The 22402-nt window shown below is 42.5% G+C and overlaps 1 protein-coding gene across 1 annotated transcript; it reads left to right on the forward strand.

Annotated features, from left to right (window-relative positions):
* Positions 1-3282: 3282 nt before the first annotated feature.
* Positions 3283-22364, forward strand: begain (brain-enriched guanylate kinase-associated; the record flags this gene model as incomplete). The annotated part of the gene is made up of 6 exons (XM_084013177.1): positions 3283-3353; positions 4955-5116; positions 6539-6605; positions 13925-14032; positions 16032-16115; positions 18749-22364. 6 exons carry the CDS (start codon positions 3283-3285, stop codon positions 20264-20266), a joined length of 2010 nt encoding a protein of 669 aa, XP_083869303.1. The 3' UTR covers positions 20267-22364.
* Between the last annotated feature and the right edge of the window lie 38 nt (positions 22365-22402).

The raw sequence follows: 22402 nt of genomic DNA on the forward strand, positions 1-22402 counted from the left end.
GTTTTGTTTCAAGGCCAACGAGTTCCCCCTCCTGCACACTAAAGGTTGAGTCTCTTTTGATATGTAGATTGAAGCTAAGGGAGAGACAAACAGTATGGGGATCACTCCTCAGTTGCAGTTCTTTGCTTCAGGCAGCACACTGTGTTGACGAGTCATCACCATTGCTCTAGTGACTTAATCCACAGAGCTGTTTTTCTGGCCGCTGGTAGTGGAGTATTCACAAGAGGCTGCTGTATTTCTGGTGCCTTGCATCAGAAGAAATGCACAACATCACAGCTCCCAAGTATCCACCACCGAGGTACACCATGGAAAATGCGAGTAAAATAACATTGCTAATTATCACCACTTCTTGGTTTCTTTTGGCTTTTAGGCTGTTGGAGTCCTAGTTTCCATCAGTCTTTCATTCCTCTTTAGTAGTTTGGTGTGTGTTCCCAAACCTTAAAGCAATAGATTTGGGGGAATAATAAGTATTAAAATGGCAAATAGTGGTTTAAAGGGGGACTTCTTAAATCTTGTCCAGGTTTAGTACCTTCACAGAGTGCCCACAGGTTGCTCTACAAGTTGCCAGTTTTTATCCAAAGCTAAATGAACCAACTGCTGCCACTTATTAGTAAATAAGCCTATTTCTCAAATGTCTACTCCTTTAAAAAGGGAATAATAGGTGCATTCATAGGGTCAATAAGGAAGAAAATGACATACTAGCTTCTTCTTTTTTGTCTGGAGGATTTGCTGAAAGTGGTTTTCATGGTTATTGACCATTAGCTCTTAACGTCTTTGCAGCAATGTCACTATGATCCCAGCAATTACTTTGGTCGTTACAATGACATCACAACCATTAGAAATGATGGCCAAAACAAGTAAAAAATAATACCTATGGACTTCTCCTCTAATTGACATGAAGGTTTACTGTTTACAGTGAATACAGTGATTGTGTCTCTGTGAGCTGCTCACTTAATAGCAGACATCAGGAGGGATGCCACAGCAGCCATTAAGGTTTAATGTTCCCATTTGGTCACTGTCAATGGTATATCTGGCAGGCAGTGGCTACTTTGCTCACCTCCAGTAGCTCGCGTCGAGTAAATCAACCTGCGGGCTCTATAAGTGGCTCCCCCACAAGATGGATGCTGGCTGGTTGTGACCTTTAGCAAGTTTCACATTAAAGTTTCTAAATTAAACCGGAGTCACTTGCTGTCGGGCGGTGGAATCCGCCTGAAGTAGGTTATAGCCTGCTGCATTAAAATAAACAACTGTTGTATACCTTCAGTGTATATTGTGTGATTATGACAAGTTGTAACACATGGGGAAAGTTTTTTTTTTTAGGTAAACAGGGTGTACTTGTGTATCCATCCACACCATGATGCTAATGAGGGGACACTGCGCTGTGGAGAGGAAAGTATGCTGGATTTACATACGTGTTGCTGTTTTGAGTTTCTCTGGCATCGTAGAAACAGCAGTAAGCCCATCAGCAGGTCCTCTGAGGACTTAGATGTGTTACAACGTGTGTGTGTATAGTGTTTACCTTGCCAAACAGCACCTGAGCCACCGAGATGTGCTGTTTATCCCCCTGGGGGAGGTGTTGAGATACGGTGAGGGTGTACAGTACTTCATATGCACTGCAGGAATGTTTGTACCTGTGAGGAAGGGCTCTATAGAACCGCACTTACTCACCAATTCAGCAACTATTCCTGTCGTCTTTCTCTCTCTCCCCCCTCTGTGACTTGCAGATAAGGGAACGGCTACAGCAACCGCATTAACAGTGTTCCCAGAAACTGCCATTGTTTCCTGAGCCCGTGTTGAAGGGAGATTAAAAATAATAAGTAGTGGTGCCATTAGAAATGGCGGCAGGCGACAAAACATTACATTTTGTTGTCGAGCTGCTACCCTGCTACCCTGCTACTCTGCAGCGACTGATAAGTTGGGCTGCTGGTCTCTATTTATGCATTTATGCTCACTTGGCCCTTAAGGACAAGACATAATGGTGTTTAAAAGTCAAATATATGGACTTATGGAAATGTTTTGCACTCCAGTGAGATATTCGTGGAAGTAAATTGACATTTCTCTAAGACAGCCTCCATCCACGTTAGTCACTGTTGCTATGCCTGTCAAGCTTCCCCTTCTCATGCAGCCCATAAAGCAGTCTAGACTCCTTTTTTGAAACAACAAGTCTTCAATTTCATAGAGAAAAACAGGCTTCTAATTTCTGGCTGAAATTTTGTCTGAAAAGACAACTGTCGCCATCAGGTATTACCAGGAGTAGCTAGCTAACGTGTGGTACCTCAATGCTAATGCTAATTGAGGAATTAAGGGGGGGGGGATGATTATCCATGAGACATAGAAATAAAGAGACTGTATAACAATAGTTATTTTGTGTTTAACATAACACCACGCTTGGACAAGCCACACAGAGGTTATATTTATTCTTTTTACATTTTACATTTTATGACTTGTAACATTGAAAGCTAATGGCCACTGATATCATCAAGACCCATCAAATGTGGCCGCATAAAGAAATGATTTCTATTCTGGCATTTCACCCTTACTAGTGGCAGGTTATTAAGTTCTTACTGTGCAGGAGACCCGAGTTCAAGCACCTAGCCCTCCAGAGATGATGAGGGATGGAAATGGAAACACAAACGCATTCATCATGACGCTGATTTATTGAGGAATAACCCCGTCGTCAGCTGGTCAATAACTCACTATTCCATAGGGTCCCGCAATTTGTGGTGGCTGCATTCACTTCTTCCCAACCACAGTGAGAAGTAAATGATGAAAAGGAGGCTCAAGAGATTGAAATGTTATTATATAATATCTTTCTACATTCAGTGTTGCAGTTTTCTCTAAAAGCGTAACAAGTGTGTTCTCATATTTTGGATACAGCATTATAAAAGGTCTTTGTGCATTGATATTTCAATAGGAAAGCTGGATGTTCAGTAATTCATAGCATTGCATGCTATTTGAGTTTGTTTGCAGAACTTATCTAATTGAGCCCCCAGCTGTATTCGTCATAGCAAACTGGCTCATTTTCCTGAATGCGACCCGAAATCTCTGTTTTTTTTTTCTCTCCGGAGTCAACAGAACTAAATGTGTTTCTAAATCTGTGGGACTTCAAAGCTGTTTTTCTCTGCTCTCTTGCCAGGGTCATCGCAGATAGCCAACTCCTATCTGCCTCCCCCAGGCAAGACTTAGAGCTTTCACTGTTGGTTTGCGGTTAGAGTTCAAACTTGGCTCCAACGTCCGGCCGAACAGCAGCAGCGGAGAGCCGAGAGCCGGAGCAGCAAAAATATGAAAAAGATATATATTGGCAAAACTGCCCTCAAAACACAAAGAAATGGTTGCAAACATCCGAAAAGAAGGTGAGATGAGTCAGCCTGGGGAGTGGTTTTCAACTCTAAACATCAGCCTCATTGTTGGGGGATCCATTTAATTCATTTTGACTAATGGAAATGGATTCTCATTGGGAGGTCATGACCATTAAAAATCCATTAAAACATAATGTGGCATCTATTCATTCCCATCATTCATCTTCATATCTCTTGTCATGTATCAACTGACATCTATATCCAACGTAACGCTTCCCAACAAGAGTCTTATTATACGAACAGGAAAAATATAGTAATACCCTAAAAAAAAAATCAATGGCCGTGTGCTCAGACTTAATTAAACCGGCATTACATAGTGATAAGAGCCCAGAGCAGTTTTCACATGTACTTACAATAGCTCCCTGGCTCTTTGCCATGTGATTTTACAACATCACTTGCAGCTGTTAGACAGCGTTGGTGGTTGTAAAGATTTTGTTGTGTTGTAGCTTCAGCCAAGTGGATTGGGCTGAACCTGCAAGCTTCAGCATGTTGGATACATAAACTCTTCAATGACTCATCTGTTGGACATTGGGTTGACAAGTGTTGAACTTTGCTTTTTAACAAACAGATGATGAGTGTGGTATCGATCTCGTACTCTTTCCCTTCAAATGTATACATTCAGTTTTTACTTGCCTACTAATTTACTGCTTGACAAAGGCTTAATTATTGGAGATACTCAACCAAGCACTCGAGATTTAAAGGAAGTCCATCACTCATATTGACACCAGACAGTCTATAAGCCCCTCGGTGGACGCCATTGTCTCCTCCTTTACTGCCAGCTTCCTAATTGAGGCCCCGGGCCGAGGTGGACTTGGAGGTGCACTCATTGCGCTGCTGGTGGTTGGCAACACTGAGCCATCAAACCTCTCCGTGAGCCAAGTATCCATCAGTCTGGCCAAATGCTCCCCGTCTCTAGCCTTTCATTATCCCCATCCATTCCCTCAGTCAGTCCCACCCTGTGAGTTTTCATTCCGACACCCAAATGACTGAAATAGTGCTCCCTGTCTGGTACGTTGTTGCCGTTGATGGTGATGCTGTCGAAACAGTGCTTTTTGTGGACTCGCACTTGGACTCTCTCATCCTCTTTTAAAGCTTACTCGCACACAAAGCTGTTGTCCATTCTACATTTTCCTCCTCTATGAATCACCCATGGTCTGTGTCTAGGGGCTCAAAAAAAAAAAAAACCTTTCCTATTCTTTCAGAGGTTCAATAGGGGGTGGCGGGGTTGCGTAATGGAATTCACTATTACACCGATGGGAGCTCCTTTCTCAGCTCTGCTCCCTCCCTGTGAATGGGAAATGCTTAGTATTCCTCCTCCATCCATCTCCTCGTCCCCATCGGCCTCACTGCTTTCCCCCATGCCTCGGACCTCTCTCGCTCCAAACTGAATTACACTCTGGCTTCACTTCATCCCGTTACCTCCCTCTCACCCAAACACACACTTTACTTTTTACTGTATTTGCCTTTTCTCCTCCGTCTCCGTTTTCTCTCCCTCTCGCTGCTTTGGCCCGATAGAATCTGACAAACGTGGACCACAGTGAAAGTCCATCCCTTTTCTGTCCTGTTCTCATAAACTCTCTCCGCCGCACGTGCAGCTCTTTCCACGACCACAAAGACGACCTCCGTAAGCGCCTGTCCTACACCACTCACAAACTAGAGATGGTGGAGACGGAGTTCGATTCCACCCGGCAGTACCTGGAGACGGAGCTGCGCCGGGCCCAGGAGGAACTGGAGAAATTTACAGAGAAGCTACGCAGGTGTGTGTGGTTATCTTTTTATGCATTGCAGAAGTGTCATTTCCCCACCGGGAAGAAAAGCAGTCGTGCTGTGTCAACGAGGAAATAGATGAAGAGGGTTTTGACATGCTGTAACGAGTTATTAAAAGGCCATGACAGGGGTACTCAGCTCATTTACAGGCCGGTATCCCAAGTAATTAAGTCCACATTATTTCACACCTCCACCTAATGCTGACATGCAGGAAGTAGCCTGTACCCTGGACGTTCCTGCCGTTACAGACCATTTCATGAACAGTAACAATGATCTTTATCCCTCTCCAACCTTCACCATACCAAGCTTAATTTGTGTAGATATTGTAAAAAGGAAAATTTGAAAATTAAAAAATGTAATTGAATGTACGGTTTTGTAGATTCCTCTGGTATTGATGATCTTGTCAGCCTTTAGGGTTCCAGCCCTTTTCATCTTAGGCTACTATCTAATTGGCTAATTCTGTTTCCTCAAGGTGTTGGAAGCCCCAATTCACCTCATCTCTTTGGTCCTCTGGTTGGACAAACTAATTAGCATCTATATGTGCCGTTTAAATAAACTTTTCCTTGAAAGAAAGTAGACAGTATGATTGCCTGACGATGGGACTTTTTTGCCTATCCCAATCCCAACCCCCTCATCATAATTTACCCATCTGAAAGACTTGTAGAGCCCAACAAATGTGGGTCTTCTGCTCATCTTAAATGAGTAACAGCAGTTCATGATGCTGCTCCTAATGGCCAGTTTTGTTTGTCCTCCATCAATCAGTGAACCACTCTGTTGCAGCGCCACTCATTTTCCCTTCCCCGTGTGCCCACTCAGATGTCTTTTAGGTCTTTGTTTTATGGTAGGTCTTTGCTTCCCGTCTCCACTGCACACTCTTCATATCCGTCTGGTTAATGGAGCCATAAATGCAGGTTTATCAACACTCTCTTAGGCCTGTGAGCTAACTTGTAAATGTAGTACTTAACATAGAGGTGACATGATAAAAAAAAAACTCCAGGAAAAAGTTAACAAATAGAGAGTTGTGGTCGTGTTCCATTAAGCTCACTAATGCGCTGGAAGTCTACCAGGGAACCATGGTGACGAGGGAATTAAGAGGAGAAACTCAAGAGATAAATAAACCGTTTGCTACAGGGCTGCTCATGCATGTTTACTGATTTCATATCATAAAATATTTAGATATTTTATGTATGATTATGTCCATAATACCTCCTCTACTTTAAAATATCCTGCCAATCTCCTTTGAGATCCTTCCTCAGTGGCATGATGTAATTTATTTATTTATTCTAAAGTCTAAACTTATGAGGAGATTACTGGTTCTTACTTAACTGTAACAACAGTAACATGTTCTTTAGTCATATGTGCTGTGGTTTGTATTGAAAACATGCCATAATGATTCTTCTCTGGCCTTTTAGGATCCAGAGTAGCTATGCGGCTCTCCAGAGGATCAATCAGGATTTGGAGGACAAGATGCACAGGACGGTAAGAGACTCATCATATCAGTGTCGACCAAAGATCACGTCTTATTTTGTAAAGGTCGGGCGTAAGGGAAATAATGTATGGTATATCAAACCATGTACTGATGATCAAACACCAAAATCCGCAAGCTTTCTGAGCTAAACTTTGGACCAGTTTTAACCCCCAACTTCCATGAGAACCACAGTCCTCTCTGGTTGAGGGAATTAAAGATATGAGGCAGAGTTAAAGGGAAATATTTGTTTTATTAACCAAAATCATTTGCTGCCATTCAATCTTGTACTGTTTGAAAAAAAAAAAAAAATGAATGTACCTTTAATCACAGTGGCTTTCATATGGTTTATTGTATTTAATTGGGGATTTTGTTTAATAGTCTTGGAATCACATCATGCTGTTCATAGTGTTTCCAAAAATGATCCATTTGATTGATATATAAACAATTTTTTTTTTTTTTTTCGGAATTCAGTTAAATTCTTCCGAGTACTAAATCATTTTAAACGTGTTGAGCATATGTCAAAAAGGTTAAATGTGTTACTACTGTACGTATTTAAGCAAAATGGAAAGTACATACACAGCTGTAAATGATAAGAGGATTCTGCTTTTAGTGTCTTTCTCAATAGAGCTGTATACAGTTGGGGCAAAACGATGTACTTTTACTTTAGTACACTTTCGAATGTAGGGCATATACTCCCAATGGATTATTTGTCTGTTGCTGTATAATTGCTGTTTTACTTACCACCGAGTACGGGTCGCAGATTTTAACATCTTCACAGCTTCTCCAACCTACAAGCCACCACTTGCTTGTACAGGCTTCCCCATGTGTGACCACATTTTCTGACCACACACACACACACACACACACACACACACACACACGCACACACGCACACGCACACGCACACACACACACAGCTCTTTCACCAAAGTCTGACCTGGAATCATTTATTCGAGAGCAGAAGTCTTGTAGTTACTAGGAAACCATTACCTGTACTTTTGTATGAAACGCTCCTTCTATCCCTCTTAGATTCCACACATTGTTGAACAAAGACAGCCAAGGAAAGGTTATTACCTTGGCAGCAGGTGTTTCTTCAGCTCTGTACAATGAACAATTAACGATCTTTTCAGATAAATCCGAGACAAAATGGATGCGTTAAAATTGATTTGAAAATGAAATGCACGGCTCACAGCTCTAGACTTGCTAGTTTATTAACTTTAGCGAACAGCACCAACATTGATGATGACAGAACAGATTTCCTTTGACACTTGCAAAGTGTCGGTTGCCATGCAACCAGTCGCCGTAAACATTGAGGGGCCCGCACGCAACGTTTCTGAGCCATTTTGCCCGCGTGTCGCACTTTGAGAAACTATGGTGTAATGTGCCAGGATTAGGGTTTAAAGCCAAGAGAGACAAATCATCGATTAATACACACATTCATTATAATACATGTATTGAGTGATGATGATGATTTACTTGCTCTGCTCTCGCTCTCTCTCTCTCTGGTCTAAGAATGAGAAATCTACTATAATCGATTTGAATTGTCTAGCAGCTCCCTCATCACTCTCAAAGCAATTACATGATCAAAGACAGTGAGCGCAATCAATGTCCAAAGTAATTGGTCTTACCTGCAACCCAGAAAACTATTATAGCTAACTGCTGTTCTGGTCACCTAAGCAAGAGTTACCCAATCAAGTATGAGAGGTTCCCTGGGTACATGCTGTGACTATTTCTTGATGAACAACACTCTATCCGTCTCTGCCGGTTGGTTAGAAAGGAAAAGGCTGGTGCTGTGAATGACACGTGACTGTCTAGCTCAAAAGAAATATTGTTTTAGATCTGGGCCCAGGTGTTACTTTTAGAAGTCCGTCTGGATGTGTAGAGAAATGAATAAAAACGTAACTTTTTTTTATATATACATCCATACTAATATAGTCCATAGATACTAATATAGATCAGATATGTGTCCCATTTGTAATTGATTCATCTATTTCTCAAGATTCTATTATTACAACCGCTGGGTAATTTGTAATTTGGGTGAACTGACCCTTTAAAGTAGGTAGCTGCTATATTGGAATAGCTCTATTTTGACTTGCAGTAGATAAAGGTGATTTGCTGGATGATTTCTCGGACAGCTCATGCATTGTGTTGGACCACTGAGGTGTGAATATTGTAATAAATCAATCCAGACACGAAATACACTACTGTATGTCCAAAATACAGCTATTCGTAGCAGCTTGTTGTTCGCGGTATTTTCAGCGTATTATTTGTGAAGCTCCGATGTAATCTGTCTTGCTTTGTCATATTGTGAACACACTGAAAGCCTCAAACGCCTTCCCCATCATGGATCATTCCTCACATACACACGGATCATCATATTCTCGTCATGTGAAAATCATTTTGAAAAACTGTTGCGTTTCAAAGAGATTGCCTGTCGAGCAGAGAGCCTTGGCGTAGCAAATCGGCCTTCATGGCAGGAGACAGAATGGGATTTTTTTTTTTCTTTTTTAGGCAGGGCTCACTGGGATTGCCATTTCTTTTGATGTCATGTCATGCGATGGCATTTCAAGGGGGAAATGTGTCCCTTTGTAGAAGACAGTTCAGGGAGGCAGGCGGTGACAAAGGCTGCTCAAATCAAATCAGACATGTAATTAAAAGTTCTGAAGGGTCGAAATTGATACGGTCAACTGAAAAACAGTGACGAACAAAACAATTTTATAAAGAACAAAAGCAGGAGATTAACTCCTCTAAGAGCTGACAGATGCGCGTTGAGATTGCTGTGAATGTCTGCATTTTGATCTGCAGATAAACGGTGATGAAACGATGAAATAATACCATAAAAACGTCACTGAAATTTAACTCTGGCGATGCTAGTTGTAGCTTGGTGCCTGTGAGACTGTTTAGTGAGGGTTCAAATTAATCTTTGAGCCTCTTCTGAGGCAGTGCTGGTGCAAGCAGAAAGGACAAATTTGCATACAATTGTTAGTCAGGTAGTCTTTTTGTCTGTGTTGCCAAAACTTTGTCACCCATTAGAACAGATGCAATTTTAAAAGATTCAAACTGTAATAAACAACCATAAATTAAACTACATTTACTACTAATTAGATAAAAGGCTATTAAATATGCTATGTATATGATTTTGTGTTGTGTATGTATTTTTTACACTTACTGTTACAAGATGTTGGACTGTAATCCTTGAGGAGCTGTCCGTGGTGCTGGCAGGGTCGGCTCACTAACAGCCGCCCTGGAACTGGCAGGAAATCAAGGTCTCGCTCAATGGCCGCCCTCCTAAGGGTTGTGTGCACTTCATCAGGAAGTCTCGCCGTGAAACACATTCCTGCAGTGAATCACGTCTCAGGAATTATTCGCATCCTAATAACAAAAATCTGAATCATGCAGATATATTAAAATGTATCAATAAAATTAGAGATCCTCTGGTCGTTAAGCAGGAAACAGAAGCAACAAAAACATAAAGAAGCCAGCAAGACCTTAACGCAAGTATCAATTTGAGGTACTCGCACTAATTTTCAAGGTATATCGGAGTATGTTAAGAAGTTTAGCTACATTATTTAAAAAATAAATATAATAAGGTATCAAAAAATGATACAAAAACAAAATAATAATCACTCAGTTAAACACAAACATGTAAAACATTGAGATTTGAATCTGGTAATAAATGCCCCCAGGAGTATCATGCCGTTGATTATTAGAAATTGTTCCAAGATCAAGAAACAGGATCTTTGAAGGACATTTGCCATTATTTATTATTGCTTATAGACCAAATAAATCATATCTCAACTGAAAGTTTGATCAATAGAATAATCAATAATGAAAAATCATTTCTGTGAAAAGCATTTTCCCAAGTGGCTGCATGGCTTGCCTTTGTTCATGCAGTGCAAATGTATTAATCTATGGCGTGTCACAACGGATCAGAATTATTTATGTGTTTATTTATAAAGGCTCGGTCTAATCTCTGGGTCCCTGATCCGTTCTTTCTTGGCCAAGCCTCTATGACAAAACATTACGATGATCAATAACATTTGATTGGGGATCGATGGCTTTTAGCTGCATAGTTTGTCATGCATGAAAACATCGGACCGATAATTGTTTGTGCCGCTGACATCTAAATCTAAACGAGCTGAAACACGGACTATATGCTGGCGCTATGAATAGAATGGAGGAGAATCATAAGAGAGTATAAACGGAATATCAAAGTGTTTGGCTTCGGTAAGGAGTGTGTGGTTGGTGAAGTAGCTGAGCAGTCCCAGAAACCTGAGGCAGTGAATCGTTCGTTGTTGTTTTGAAGGCACTGACTCCCTTAAGAATAGGCAAATAGCAAATAATGGCTCCTACATCTGTGTTTACCAGCGTGAAAGGTGTTAGATGAATCACAGTTCCGGTGCTGAATGAGGGAGTAGTGTGAAGAAGCCTGCTGCGTCTGTGTGCCAACGCGTTTCGCTTTCTGATCTTCAACGAGGCCTGCAGTGGACTAATTAGTGCCACGCTACAGTGGTTAATCAGAACTCTTCAATGAAAAGTGTGAATCACACATGTGAGAGTATTACCCTGGTGAAACCCAGCTGACGAACGCAATTATTTGCCCTCGATTCCAAGCGGCCCGGGCAGTGAATCAGCAGCAGGAACCAAACTTAATAATTGTGCAAAAACTATTGGGACTCGTTAAATTGGTGTTCCCATACATTTACCAGAGATTACATTACGCTTGATGTAAAATGCGTTCGATGATATGACCTTGTGAGGGAATATTTTGCACTAGAAAGTTGATTTAATGCAACCTGAAGCCTATTTTTTAAGTCCTGGCCTGCCAGAGTTTTTCCTCTTCTGCCTCCATGTTGGCCACAGAGGTCGTTACCAACTTTCTCTTGGTTGTTGAAAAAACTTTTACACGCAATATTTAGAATCCACTTTGTTCAGAAAGGTGGTTATCTTTGGTGTCTCCGTTTGAAAATCCTCTTTAATTAGGATAGCGAATGTAATTTGTTCAAAGTAAGTATAAAGTAAGATTGTATTTAACTGGAGCGGAGGTTTTTCTGCTCTCCTCCGTGAACCGCAGTACTCAGTAATTGCATCTCATGGGATTTAACGGCTTCATTTGTTGGCCAGTGAAGAGGCAGAATCCCGAGCAGAAAAAAAAACGACATATTTTTTTTCCACTTTTTATACACTGTGCTCTCAATTCAGCAAATCCTCCGGATCAATAATTGAAACAAGCTCTACACGTTTTCATCTGTTGTTATTGTTTTATCCCATTGTGATAATAGGAGAGAACTGGCCCATCTGTTAGCAGAGTCAGGACGTAAATATGTGCTCGAATATCACAGCCTAGTTGTCGAGTTATGAGAAGAAACGTATACATGTATGGTCAAACGACAAAAAAGAAAGTGACAGGCAGCGAGTCTGTGATGGGAAACAATATCCCTCATCCCCCGCTGGGTCAATCTCAAGATGCGATAGTCCAAATTTGCATATTAATTTCTTCCTTGATGCTGTTCTCTTAAAAGTGTGGCACCAAATGATAAGAGCGTCTTGGTGACAGTATGTGTATCCAGCACAGTGCGACTAGAGGAGATAGCGAAAAAATCAGTGTGCACAGCTGTGATTCCTCCGCCGGCCATAACGCTGCAATTAAGATTACACTTCCTCCCATTCTGCGAAGTACAGTACAAGATGATGTTCATCACATTAAGCCTATTTAGACGGGGCCTTGTGTTTCATTTTTAATCTATAGGTAGACGTGGTTTCCAAAACTTTGCCTCTCATGTGGGTAAATATGCGATATTTACTGGATCTATGCAGCTTTTATGAGAGAAAAAGGATTACTTCTTCAAAGTGGAAGATTGTTATGAGACTAATGTATTACACTACCATTACGAAGCCTATAGTCACATCTGAGTGAGAAATTGCCATGTCTTGATCCAATAACAGCATTTTAACAAAGGCACAACAGGGAGCGATTCCACATCTGAGCTTTAAAGTGCCCTAATGTGGTCATCGGCACGATCACCATGAGAAAAAATATGAATAGAACATCCAGAGTAATGAGCTGGAGAAAGAGCGCCAGGGAGCCGCGCGGCTCGACAGCTGATGAATGAGTTCCGCGCAGAATTTGAATATCAATGCTGGCCTATTGCTTAAACTGACATTAATTGCTACCTATTAGATTGGCTCTGCACCCCTGTATTTCAAAACAATCACCGCCATTGAGAGATTAGAGAGGAGGCTGGGAGGCCAAGTGAGTGCTCACCGCTATCATTTGTCAGCTGTGTGGCAGTTTGCAAAATTATGTGTGTGTGTGTGACCGAGGGAGAATAAGAATAATAAAAACCCTTCTCTCAGCTACCATGTTAATTGCATCTACAACAGAACAATTAACAAACTGTTGACTGACAACATCTCAATCTAAAGTACAGCTTTTTTGTCAAAAAAGCTGCAGCGTCCACGCGATCAAAAGGGTTTATCCCTTTGAGAGATCCCTCGGCAGATTCCGTGTCCATTAAGAGATCTGGCTTTTTTGAACTGAGGTTGGTGCTTAGGGGGGGGGAAAGCTCATAGTGTGTTCAAAAACGAAGACGCTCCCTCCTCTGAGGGTACATTTTTATTCAGTGAATCCGTCTCATTAATTTGCATGTGTACAAGTAGGACTTTTAGCCCGACGATTGCTAGATGAGAGATCTGGGCCACCTGAATCATTAGGAGTAATCCTCGGGCCACCGCCGAACGTCCATGCCAAATTGGGAGACAATGTGGCCAAACGGCCGTCAGGATTAAAGTGGGCAGACAGAAAGATGAGCTAGCCAACCAGAAGACGTCATCATTAGGCTCCGACGGCTACTGGGGCTGAAATGTCACTCCAGCAGAGTCATTTTGCATTTCTTTGACGGTAATCACTGAAAATGGAACGAGTATTTCATTTGTCTTTCTCGCCACTCTGTATTTTTCCTCTCTCCTTCTTCTCTCCCCCTCTATCTCCCCCCTATCTCCCAGAGTAATTGATATGATATGAGCACTGGCAAGTGTAATCTTCTTTTAATTAAGACCTGCTGCTGGCACCGGCTTTAGACCGATAGTGGCCTACAGCTCTCTTCCTCTCATTTTTCTTCCCCTCTTCCATCATCTTATTTTTCCTTGTGTTGCTCCTCCAACTTTGGCTCCCCTCATCTTTGTCTTGTTATCGCAACACTCGACTCTTGACCTCTAACCTTTTACTTCCTGCCCGCGTTCTTATCCTCTACTCGGTCAACCCCGAACACCGTTTTTTTTTGGTTATTTTTCTCTTCTCCATTCATTGCTTCTCTCTCTCACACTGCAGTCCCAGCACCACGAAGAGGAAAAGAGGGCCCTCAGCCGGGAAATCATCCTCCTCAACAACCACCTCATGGAGGCGAAGATCACCATCAATAAACTCAGAGAGGACAACGTGAGTACCAGAGCTGCGTCCTCCCACTCTCTCTGGCAGCGTTGTGCATGTAGGCTCACTAGTACCAAATCTGAACTTTGTTTGTGCGATGAAAGTTCGATTAAGGACACATTATATTCCCCCTTCATGCCCACGAATTAAGCAGTCGACTGGGGCATTAAGAGCCACAGAGATCCAGGGGCCCTGGGACATTAGCTGTCCTTCATCACCAGTAATCCAGCCGTCTCAGCCCCTCGTCAACTCTGGCGAGTCTTTAAAAAGCCGTTTCTCTTGATGGAAACACTTTGTTCCGTCACATTGGCAGCCTTCTCCGTAAACCCACTATTGCTAAGTCTCATAGCCAGTGTATTTCTGCAACATCCTGGATATTTGTACTTCAAGGGGCCACAGCAGATAGTGGAATTAACTCTAAGCCACTGGGTGTTTTATAGTGATTATACTGAAATCAATGGGCATCCTTGAGGCTGCTAGACTTTGGAGGCGGGGCTGCGTGGATCTGAGCTCAGGGGCGTGTGGCGATTTGGCGTCTCGCTTTCTGTGAGGTGATTTTACTGCTATTTCGAGTGGAGGCTGGAAAGAGATGATCAGAAGTGACCCGAAAAAAAACAAAACGACCAAAAAGAGAAACAAAACTTCAAACACAGAACAACATTAAACGCAAAATGGCTTAAAGGACAAATCAGAAGCACACTGTCTCTTTCAGTCTGGGTCTTGCTCCTGCATTGGAGGGGTAGGGGGTCCTGCCTGTGCCCCTGGGTGTCCCATAATCCGGCCATGCTTATTATTAGCTATTAGGCTGCATGAGCACCAGGTCTACACGAAGCCATGAGAAATACTGTCACAACAGAGTCACTACTTCATTTACATAGCCATCTGAAATACATACAGTATGTCAAGACCCCATTATAACACCTCACAAAAACTGGCTCGCCAGCAGCCGACACTCCCGGCAGAAACGCACCACAGAAGTCACGTTAACCAAGACACACCGCCGACGTCTCAGGGTTATTTTACACAGAAACGACAGGGAGCCCAAATGTCCCCCTGGCAACAAAAAGGAAAAAGGAATAAAGATATTCATAAAGCAGTCGCCGTTAACTGGTGTGGGAGTTGAAACTGTCAAAGAGAAGGCTTTGATGTTATGGGATGTATTGTCAGGGCTGCAGTGTGATAGAGGCTACAGTGGAGCAAGGATTGACCTTTATAAGAGGATGATTTTCACAGAGGAGCAGGAGGAAAAGAACGCTTTAGCGCCCAGGAAACAATTCAAATGAGCGTCGGCTTTGCTTTGCTGTGCTCTGAAATTGAAAAATTGAAAAACATGCAGATAGTACAGAGAAAGAGACAATACTGCGCTAGCTTTCCCGAGGCTGGAATGAGCGGATCAATTAATGAAATGAGCACAGACTGTTCTGGGCTGATCTATTACACATGAAAAGGTGAGGTGGTGTTAAGATCCAGCAATGCCCTGATGTCTATAATGAAATATAGCCAAGGTGAAAAATACGAGCAAATTCAAATTGCTTCAACGGATTAATTTGTTCCTTTCATTCGACTGTTCACTCAATCAATTCATTTCCTATTCCAGTGGGCTCCTCATCCCGATTTTCCAATGGATGTGTGCTCCATATTATAATGATATAATACTATTGTATTATACTGTAAATGCCAGGCAAGTTTTGTTTCCGCGTGACCCATAATTAATTAAATACCTCATGAATAGTAAATTCATCCATTTTATTTTTAGATTCCTTGTTGCTATAGCAGCAAAGTAACATTGCACTGCTGTATCCTGAAATGATTTCCCCCAGAAGTCCCCCATGATTACAATATAATTAAACCACAATTAGAAGTCTGTAATTTTCAAGTATTTTTTCCAGGAGGTGTTCGAACACGATGTCCCTCCCCCTAGCTTACGTGAAAAACCACCCTGGCTGCCAAAACAACATTTTTAAAGCACGAATTCAGCGATTGAAGATAATCTTTCCGCCTCTTACAGGACCTGTACAGGAAAGACTGTAACCTGGCAGCCCAGCTGCTGCAGTGCTCCAAGTCTCACTACAGAGCACACAAGATGTCTGAGGTGAGCTCCCCGACACGACTGCATCAACGCTTACGTTCAAATCTGTGCTGCAATACAAAGGTTTGCTGACTTTGGGCTTGAAAATGAAGTTTGATCTATGTAAGAAAAAACACTCCAATTGTAAATATGTTACATTTGGTTCAATTACATTCTAAATAACAGATGAAATCATAATTTGTTTACTTCCTCCGCTAGGAACGCAGCTTGAATAGGGCTAGAGTTAAGTTAATGATTATAGTCCCATCAAGGACTCAGCATTCCTCCACCAGAATCATATTCCTGGCTATCTGGAGAAGGTGTTTAAATAGTAGTTTAAAGCCTTATGTTGGGAAATATAATTCACAAAACAAATGCATTTTACACAACACACATCCAAATATGATTTTTACGGAGGCTGGACCTCAATATTACTCAAATTATGGCCCCTTAGCTTGATGGATAAAATAACCCATCACTAAACATGTACAGTAATGCCATGTTTAATTAGTCTGCTAATGACTATTCTTAATGCATTATATCTGTAATGGAGAGACGTTCCCCATGTGTCAGTGTACCTTAAGCCTTGATGAGTGGTTTTCACAATAAGACGGAGGCGCCGTGCTCATGGCCTCTTCAGTAAGGCTGATGAAGGTCTGCAGTCTGAAGTACCGTCTGTCTGCGTAATGAATAAATGAATGACCGTCTGGCCTGAGACGCCACCTGATGCACAAAAGTACAAGTATACTCTCCATCAAGACAGATAATGAACTGAAGTACTACATTTGACTATTTAGATGATTAAATATGCATCAGTTATAATGTATGATTCATGAAATGGCACAATTCAACTTCATAAACCTCTAAAAAGATTGTTTTTTTTCTCTTATAATTCTGATTCTACTGAAATAAGCACAGTGATGGACAAGAAGGCAGGATAGAGCTTACAGGAAGTCGATCAAACTTTTACAGAACAGAAGCCACTGTGGCCACAAATATAGAACACAAGTAAATGTTAAAAACACAGTGTAAGTCTAGCAATAGAAGAGAATATTCCACTATACAGCAATATCTGTCTTTAGTTTGCTATCATAAGGTATCGGTCATACGAGGCCAAGTAAAAATCAGCTGCAGGCAGTTTGAAAACCAGAACTCTTGGAGGCTAAAAATTAGACATTTTTGAAAAATTCACTTTTGTGAGATTTTGGGACTGTTATTATTGCAAATGATCAATTAAGAAAGAGTGCATTTTTATTACTAACAGATTTAACTTTTCATTTGTAGTGGAATAATATGGGTTTTTTTCTTCTTTTTTTGAAGTCACAGTCTCACTCACTTACAATAAAGTAAATGTAGAGTGTTTTGAGGAAATCGAGTGGCTGTGAATTGCTCGAATGACTCAAATAATAAGTGCCTCTTTCCATGCCTATTAAACTACTTAGGCTATTTCAATAAATGGGACAAGACCTGTAGTCGTTTATGCTGTCACGCGGATTAACACTGTCTGACTGTTAATTAAGATTTGCCTCAGATAGCAGCTAATGCTGAGCTAGCTTACTTTGAGCACACACACACACTGTATATCATTTTGTTTCTTCTCCCCTCCACCACAGCCTCACCTAGTTTCCGTCTCAATCCCCCCTGGGATCGGCAGCAGCGGCTAAAAATAGCCCAGACTTAAAAGATGCAGGTTATTTTATGCAGAGGCGAGCTTCTATTTCTTAACAAAGCCAAGTCGGTAATTTATCTTTTTTTTTATATATATTCCCAGCTGGAGACCCGGAGCACTGGTTTAATTTGAATCTAACTTGTTCCCTCTGGAACTGATTTGTGTTTGATGGTAGAGAGAAAGAGAAGGAATGAGGGCATTTTGGTTGTGAAGGCACTGGAGCAAGAGGAGAAAGATGAAAGGATAAAGAAAGGGATGAGAAACGCGATAACTCAGAGTGGCAGGGATAGTTCTCACTGACGCTGACCAGCATCCAAAAGGCACAAAGAAACCAGTTCAACAGTTTTCTCAAACACGAGCCAATCAAACAGATTATGTGTCTGTGTGCGCGAGAGTGAGACAAGAGAGGAAGAGAGACAGAGAAACAGATGGAGACAGACAGAAAAACAATTGGAAAAAAATTATGTATCCGTCCAAAAAATATTTCTTTTCTTTTTTCTTTCCCCTTTCCAATTTTGTGTGGAAAAACAAAGTTGAAGTGAGGAAACGAAGAGAAGGAAAAACAAGATTATGTTGTGAAAAGGAAAGCAAACAAACAAAGAAATAAATACATGAAGCTTGTGATCAGCAATTTTCTGACAAGTTCATTAGAGAGGCCGAGTAGTGCGAGTCCCCAGAGATCCATAAACTGGTCTGGACTGTGCGAGCTCCGTGAGGAGGAATTACTTTCTAAAGCCGAAATATAGATTAAAATCCTTGAGGAATGGCTCTAAAGATACCTTCGGGGCAGACACAGAAAGCACCGAACATGTTTGAGGAAGAGATTCGAGTTGAGTTTGTAAATAATTAAGAAAAAAAAACTGCATTTTTTAAGAGATCGTTTCCGGCTGAATCTAAATACTGGCTCGACAGCTGTCACAAAAAATATTTTAAATGCATTTTCCATCTTCATAGAGCTTCTTTTTGTCTCTTTGCATGTTTGTCATAGCTGCCGCTGGATTTCCAGGAACGCATCAGTTCCCACATGGAGAAACATAATCGGGGTAGCGGGGCCACCATAGCCATGTGCCACTCCAATTACTCCGACGCCGTGCCCACGTCCATCATTGCGAAGGTGCTGGCAAAGCCCGAAGCGGGAAGCAGTTGCCCTGTAACGCGCTCACCCAGCCCGCAGCCACAGGATGGAGACTTCCTTGCACTGACTGGAAGCACTGATCACCTGAACCGCCGCATTTCCTATAAGTCATCTGACCTGTACTGCAGTGACACGGCCCTCTACTGCCCCGAACGATGGCAAGACACTGAGCGCAGGCAGAGCGTCGACCTCCACGGCACCGGTCTTCCCCAGTTTCATGCCCAGAACTCCACTGACAGTAACCCGGATGAAGAGGCCTACCACTCTGGGAGTTTCTCCCACCACGAGCCTCCGTCCTCCTTCCACCAACACGATGACTTCACCGGGAGCCTCCCTGCCTCCAGCTCCTACTCTAGCTTCAGCCTGGCATCGGACGAGAAGGGAGGGGTCAGTGGCGGTTGTGGGCGCACTGCCAGCAGCACCTTATCATCTTCTCACCAGGGTCTCTACATGGACTGGCGGGATGGTGGCAGTGGGGACTACGAGCGCAAAAGCATGTGCTCTTATGATAAAGACAGCCCGAGCTTCCCCAAGTCCCTCAGCATCCAGCACATGGTGACCCCCAGGAGCCCGCAGAAGGCCAACTCGCCAGCGTACACGAGGACGGCGTCGTGCTTCAGTGAACCATACCATTCCAGCATCCCTCGCCTGTCCTCCTCCCACAGCATGGGCTCCACGACTGGACTGGGCCAGGCTCGCGGAGGAGCTCTGGGCAGCCGAGGTGACATCCAGGTCCCCGAGGACGACCTCAGTAACCGCTGGAGACAACTCAGCGTGGAGGACATCAACGCGGCATCTTCCTACCGCAACATCACAGGGCGCGTCTCTCCATACAGTTTCTCCGAGCGCCACTTTGCCATGGGCCCCTCCAATAAGGTCAAGGGCTCTCTCTACAGCAGCTTCCAAGAAGGAGACGACGTCTTCCACGGCCGCGCGCTGGACCAGTGCTTCGGTGTTGGTCCCCCGTCGCCCAGCCGCGGTCAGAAACCGCTGGAGCATCGCAAGCAGGAGAAAACGTCGGTGCTGTATCGAGCCAAGGAGGACAGTCAGGACTCCGAGTGCAGTTTGTTCCTCTCGGGGAACTCGAAAGAGAAGGAGAGCGGCGGGGGAGCGACGGCAGCAAGCAGCGGCAAAAAGGATTACAGCTCGGCCGATTCCTTACACCAAAGCTCCCTCGAAGCCTCGAGTCTTCAACACTACCCCAGCCCCAGGCCGAGCGTCCGGCCTCGCCCGAGTTCCAGCTCGGCTCTCAGCGTCGGCCCCGCACTCCCAAAGAAGACCTCTCCAAGATACCAAAAGTTTGGCAGCATGGGACTGACGAGGAAGGACAGTTTGACCAAGGCACAGCTATACGGTACACTGCTGAACTGAGCGCAGAGGGAGAGAGCGATTTATTTTATGCATGACGACGATGATGATGATGAATCCTAACCTACTGTACTGTAAGTCTCAAAAAGTTCCCTGCAGCGAACACTTGATGTGATGGGGTATTACGATGTTGTTGTTTTTAATGTATCTCTTCGCCAAGGCACGTTTCATGCAGTCTGCAACACTTTTTCTATCGTATGTCATACGTTGTAGCTTCCAGAGACCAGCTATTGATAATTTGAGCCGCGCGGAAATTCTCGAAGAACAACCACACGAACCCCAGCTACATGGATACATAACTGTGCAATTGGCTCCCTTTTTTTTTAATGTCAAGTACAGGTTTGTAAAATGAGCAAAAGCACCATCAATTTCCGCTCTAATATATACAGTAGAGATAATAGATTAATAGATTAAAGAGTGTGCAATGGGGTAACTAAATTACACATCTTTGGAATTATGTACACTAGACCCTGCTGACTGCAAGCTGTTAGTAAGATTTAATTAATTCTCTATTTTGTCCGAAACTAAACGCATGCTATATAATGCATAAATAAGATGGGGAAAACTAATTTCCAGCTAAATTGTTTCGGCACTTAATAAAAAGGATGTTTTATTACCACTTCCAAATTGGCTAAACAAGAGATCGTATTTTATGTAAATGCTACGCTATGAAATATTTATACCAATATACTCGATTTAGATGTGAGAGTTTCCTTCCTGATGCTACATATAAGAACCAAAAGAAATGTACACATTCAGCCGAAATGGTTAAATAGAATTTTTTTAGCTGGAATTTTTTCTTATTTTTGTATCAAAATGAGGCTGCACAGTACCAGTATATTTACCCTCATACCAGGACACTTGTGATATTGCCTTAATCCTGTTCATTGGACAGACTGGTCTCCGTTACAATAACTGTGTACGTACTGAATTACCTGCTGTATTGTTACTGGATGTATATCTTCCCGTTACAGCATACGTTCTTCCTGTTAGACACACACACATGCACACACACACATGCACACAAGGTCAGTTTCTGCCACATGCAGCTAAACATTCGATACAAACTCTTAAACCCTGTTGGCACTAGTTGCACGAACCAAAACAACTGTGTGCTGGAACTTCGTGTTTTCGGGGGAGATTAATTGGAACTTTCTTCGGGCGAGCAGGCAGTTCTGCAAAGTATGCACAAAAAAAGTGAACTAAGAAGGTGGTAACTGATTAAAGACAAAAATGTAAAGTGAGTGCATCGGGGGTTTTTTTTTTTTTAACCAGCATGCTGAATTAGGCGATTTTAGAGAGAACACTGTGAAAATAGGCGAGGCGTGTTTAAACGAAAGGGGCAAAAACATGCTTTCCTGTTGGTAAATTTAAACAATAATACGTTAAATAAAGTTAAATAAAGAGTTGGTGAGAGGTTTACCTGCTGGATCCTGCACGATCATGCTACATCTGCTACGGTTACTCGTATAGAAGGGGATGAAAACCACAATGTTCCAACATCTGCGTGCCCTTTGGCATGATAGAACCTGGCAGGATTTCCTCCTGTCTGTGTAACTCTAGAGATCTGAGCGGAATGGGGGAAAGGGATAAGCTAAATAATCAGAACTCAGCTTTTCCCTCGAGCAGCCAGGTATAGATTTTTCTGGAAGGCCATGCCTCTACCTCTCCCACTCCTGCAGATGCTGGGAACTGGCTTAAGGCTGATTTTGAAAGATTTAAAAAGCGGCATCTCTTCTTTTTCGACCAGGCGTGTTATGAAGATGGAAGTTAAAATGTAATGTAACCGATGTACAGAGGGTTTGATAGGACATATGGTATTTTTGTCGAGGACAAGAAGAATTAAAAGTTATAAATACTATATACACAATTGTCATTATATTATGACTATTTTTCAATTCCATTTCCGTTGTTATTTATTGAATGTTTTGACCCTGAATGAAGAGGCTGAAGCGTATCTGTCCAGTTCTACCTCCAGCCCTGTTCCAGGAACAAAAGGCCAGCTGTCGAAATGTCAACAATGTTTGTCTGTCTGATGCATGGTTATATATTTTTGCTGTATGTTTTATTTACTTAATAAAGCTGAGTGTTGGGAAATACATCATTGACTTCCAGGCATATTGTTTTACATGACAGATT

The sequence above is a fragment of the Eutrigla gurnardus genome (genome assembly GCF_963514095.1).
Source record: "Eutrigla gurnardus genome assembly, chromosome: 7".
Lineage (NCBI taxonomy): Eukaryota > Metazoa > Chordata > Actinopteri > Perciformes > Triglidae > Eutrigla > Eutrigla gurnardus.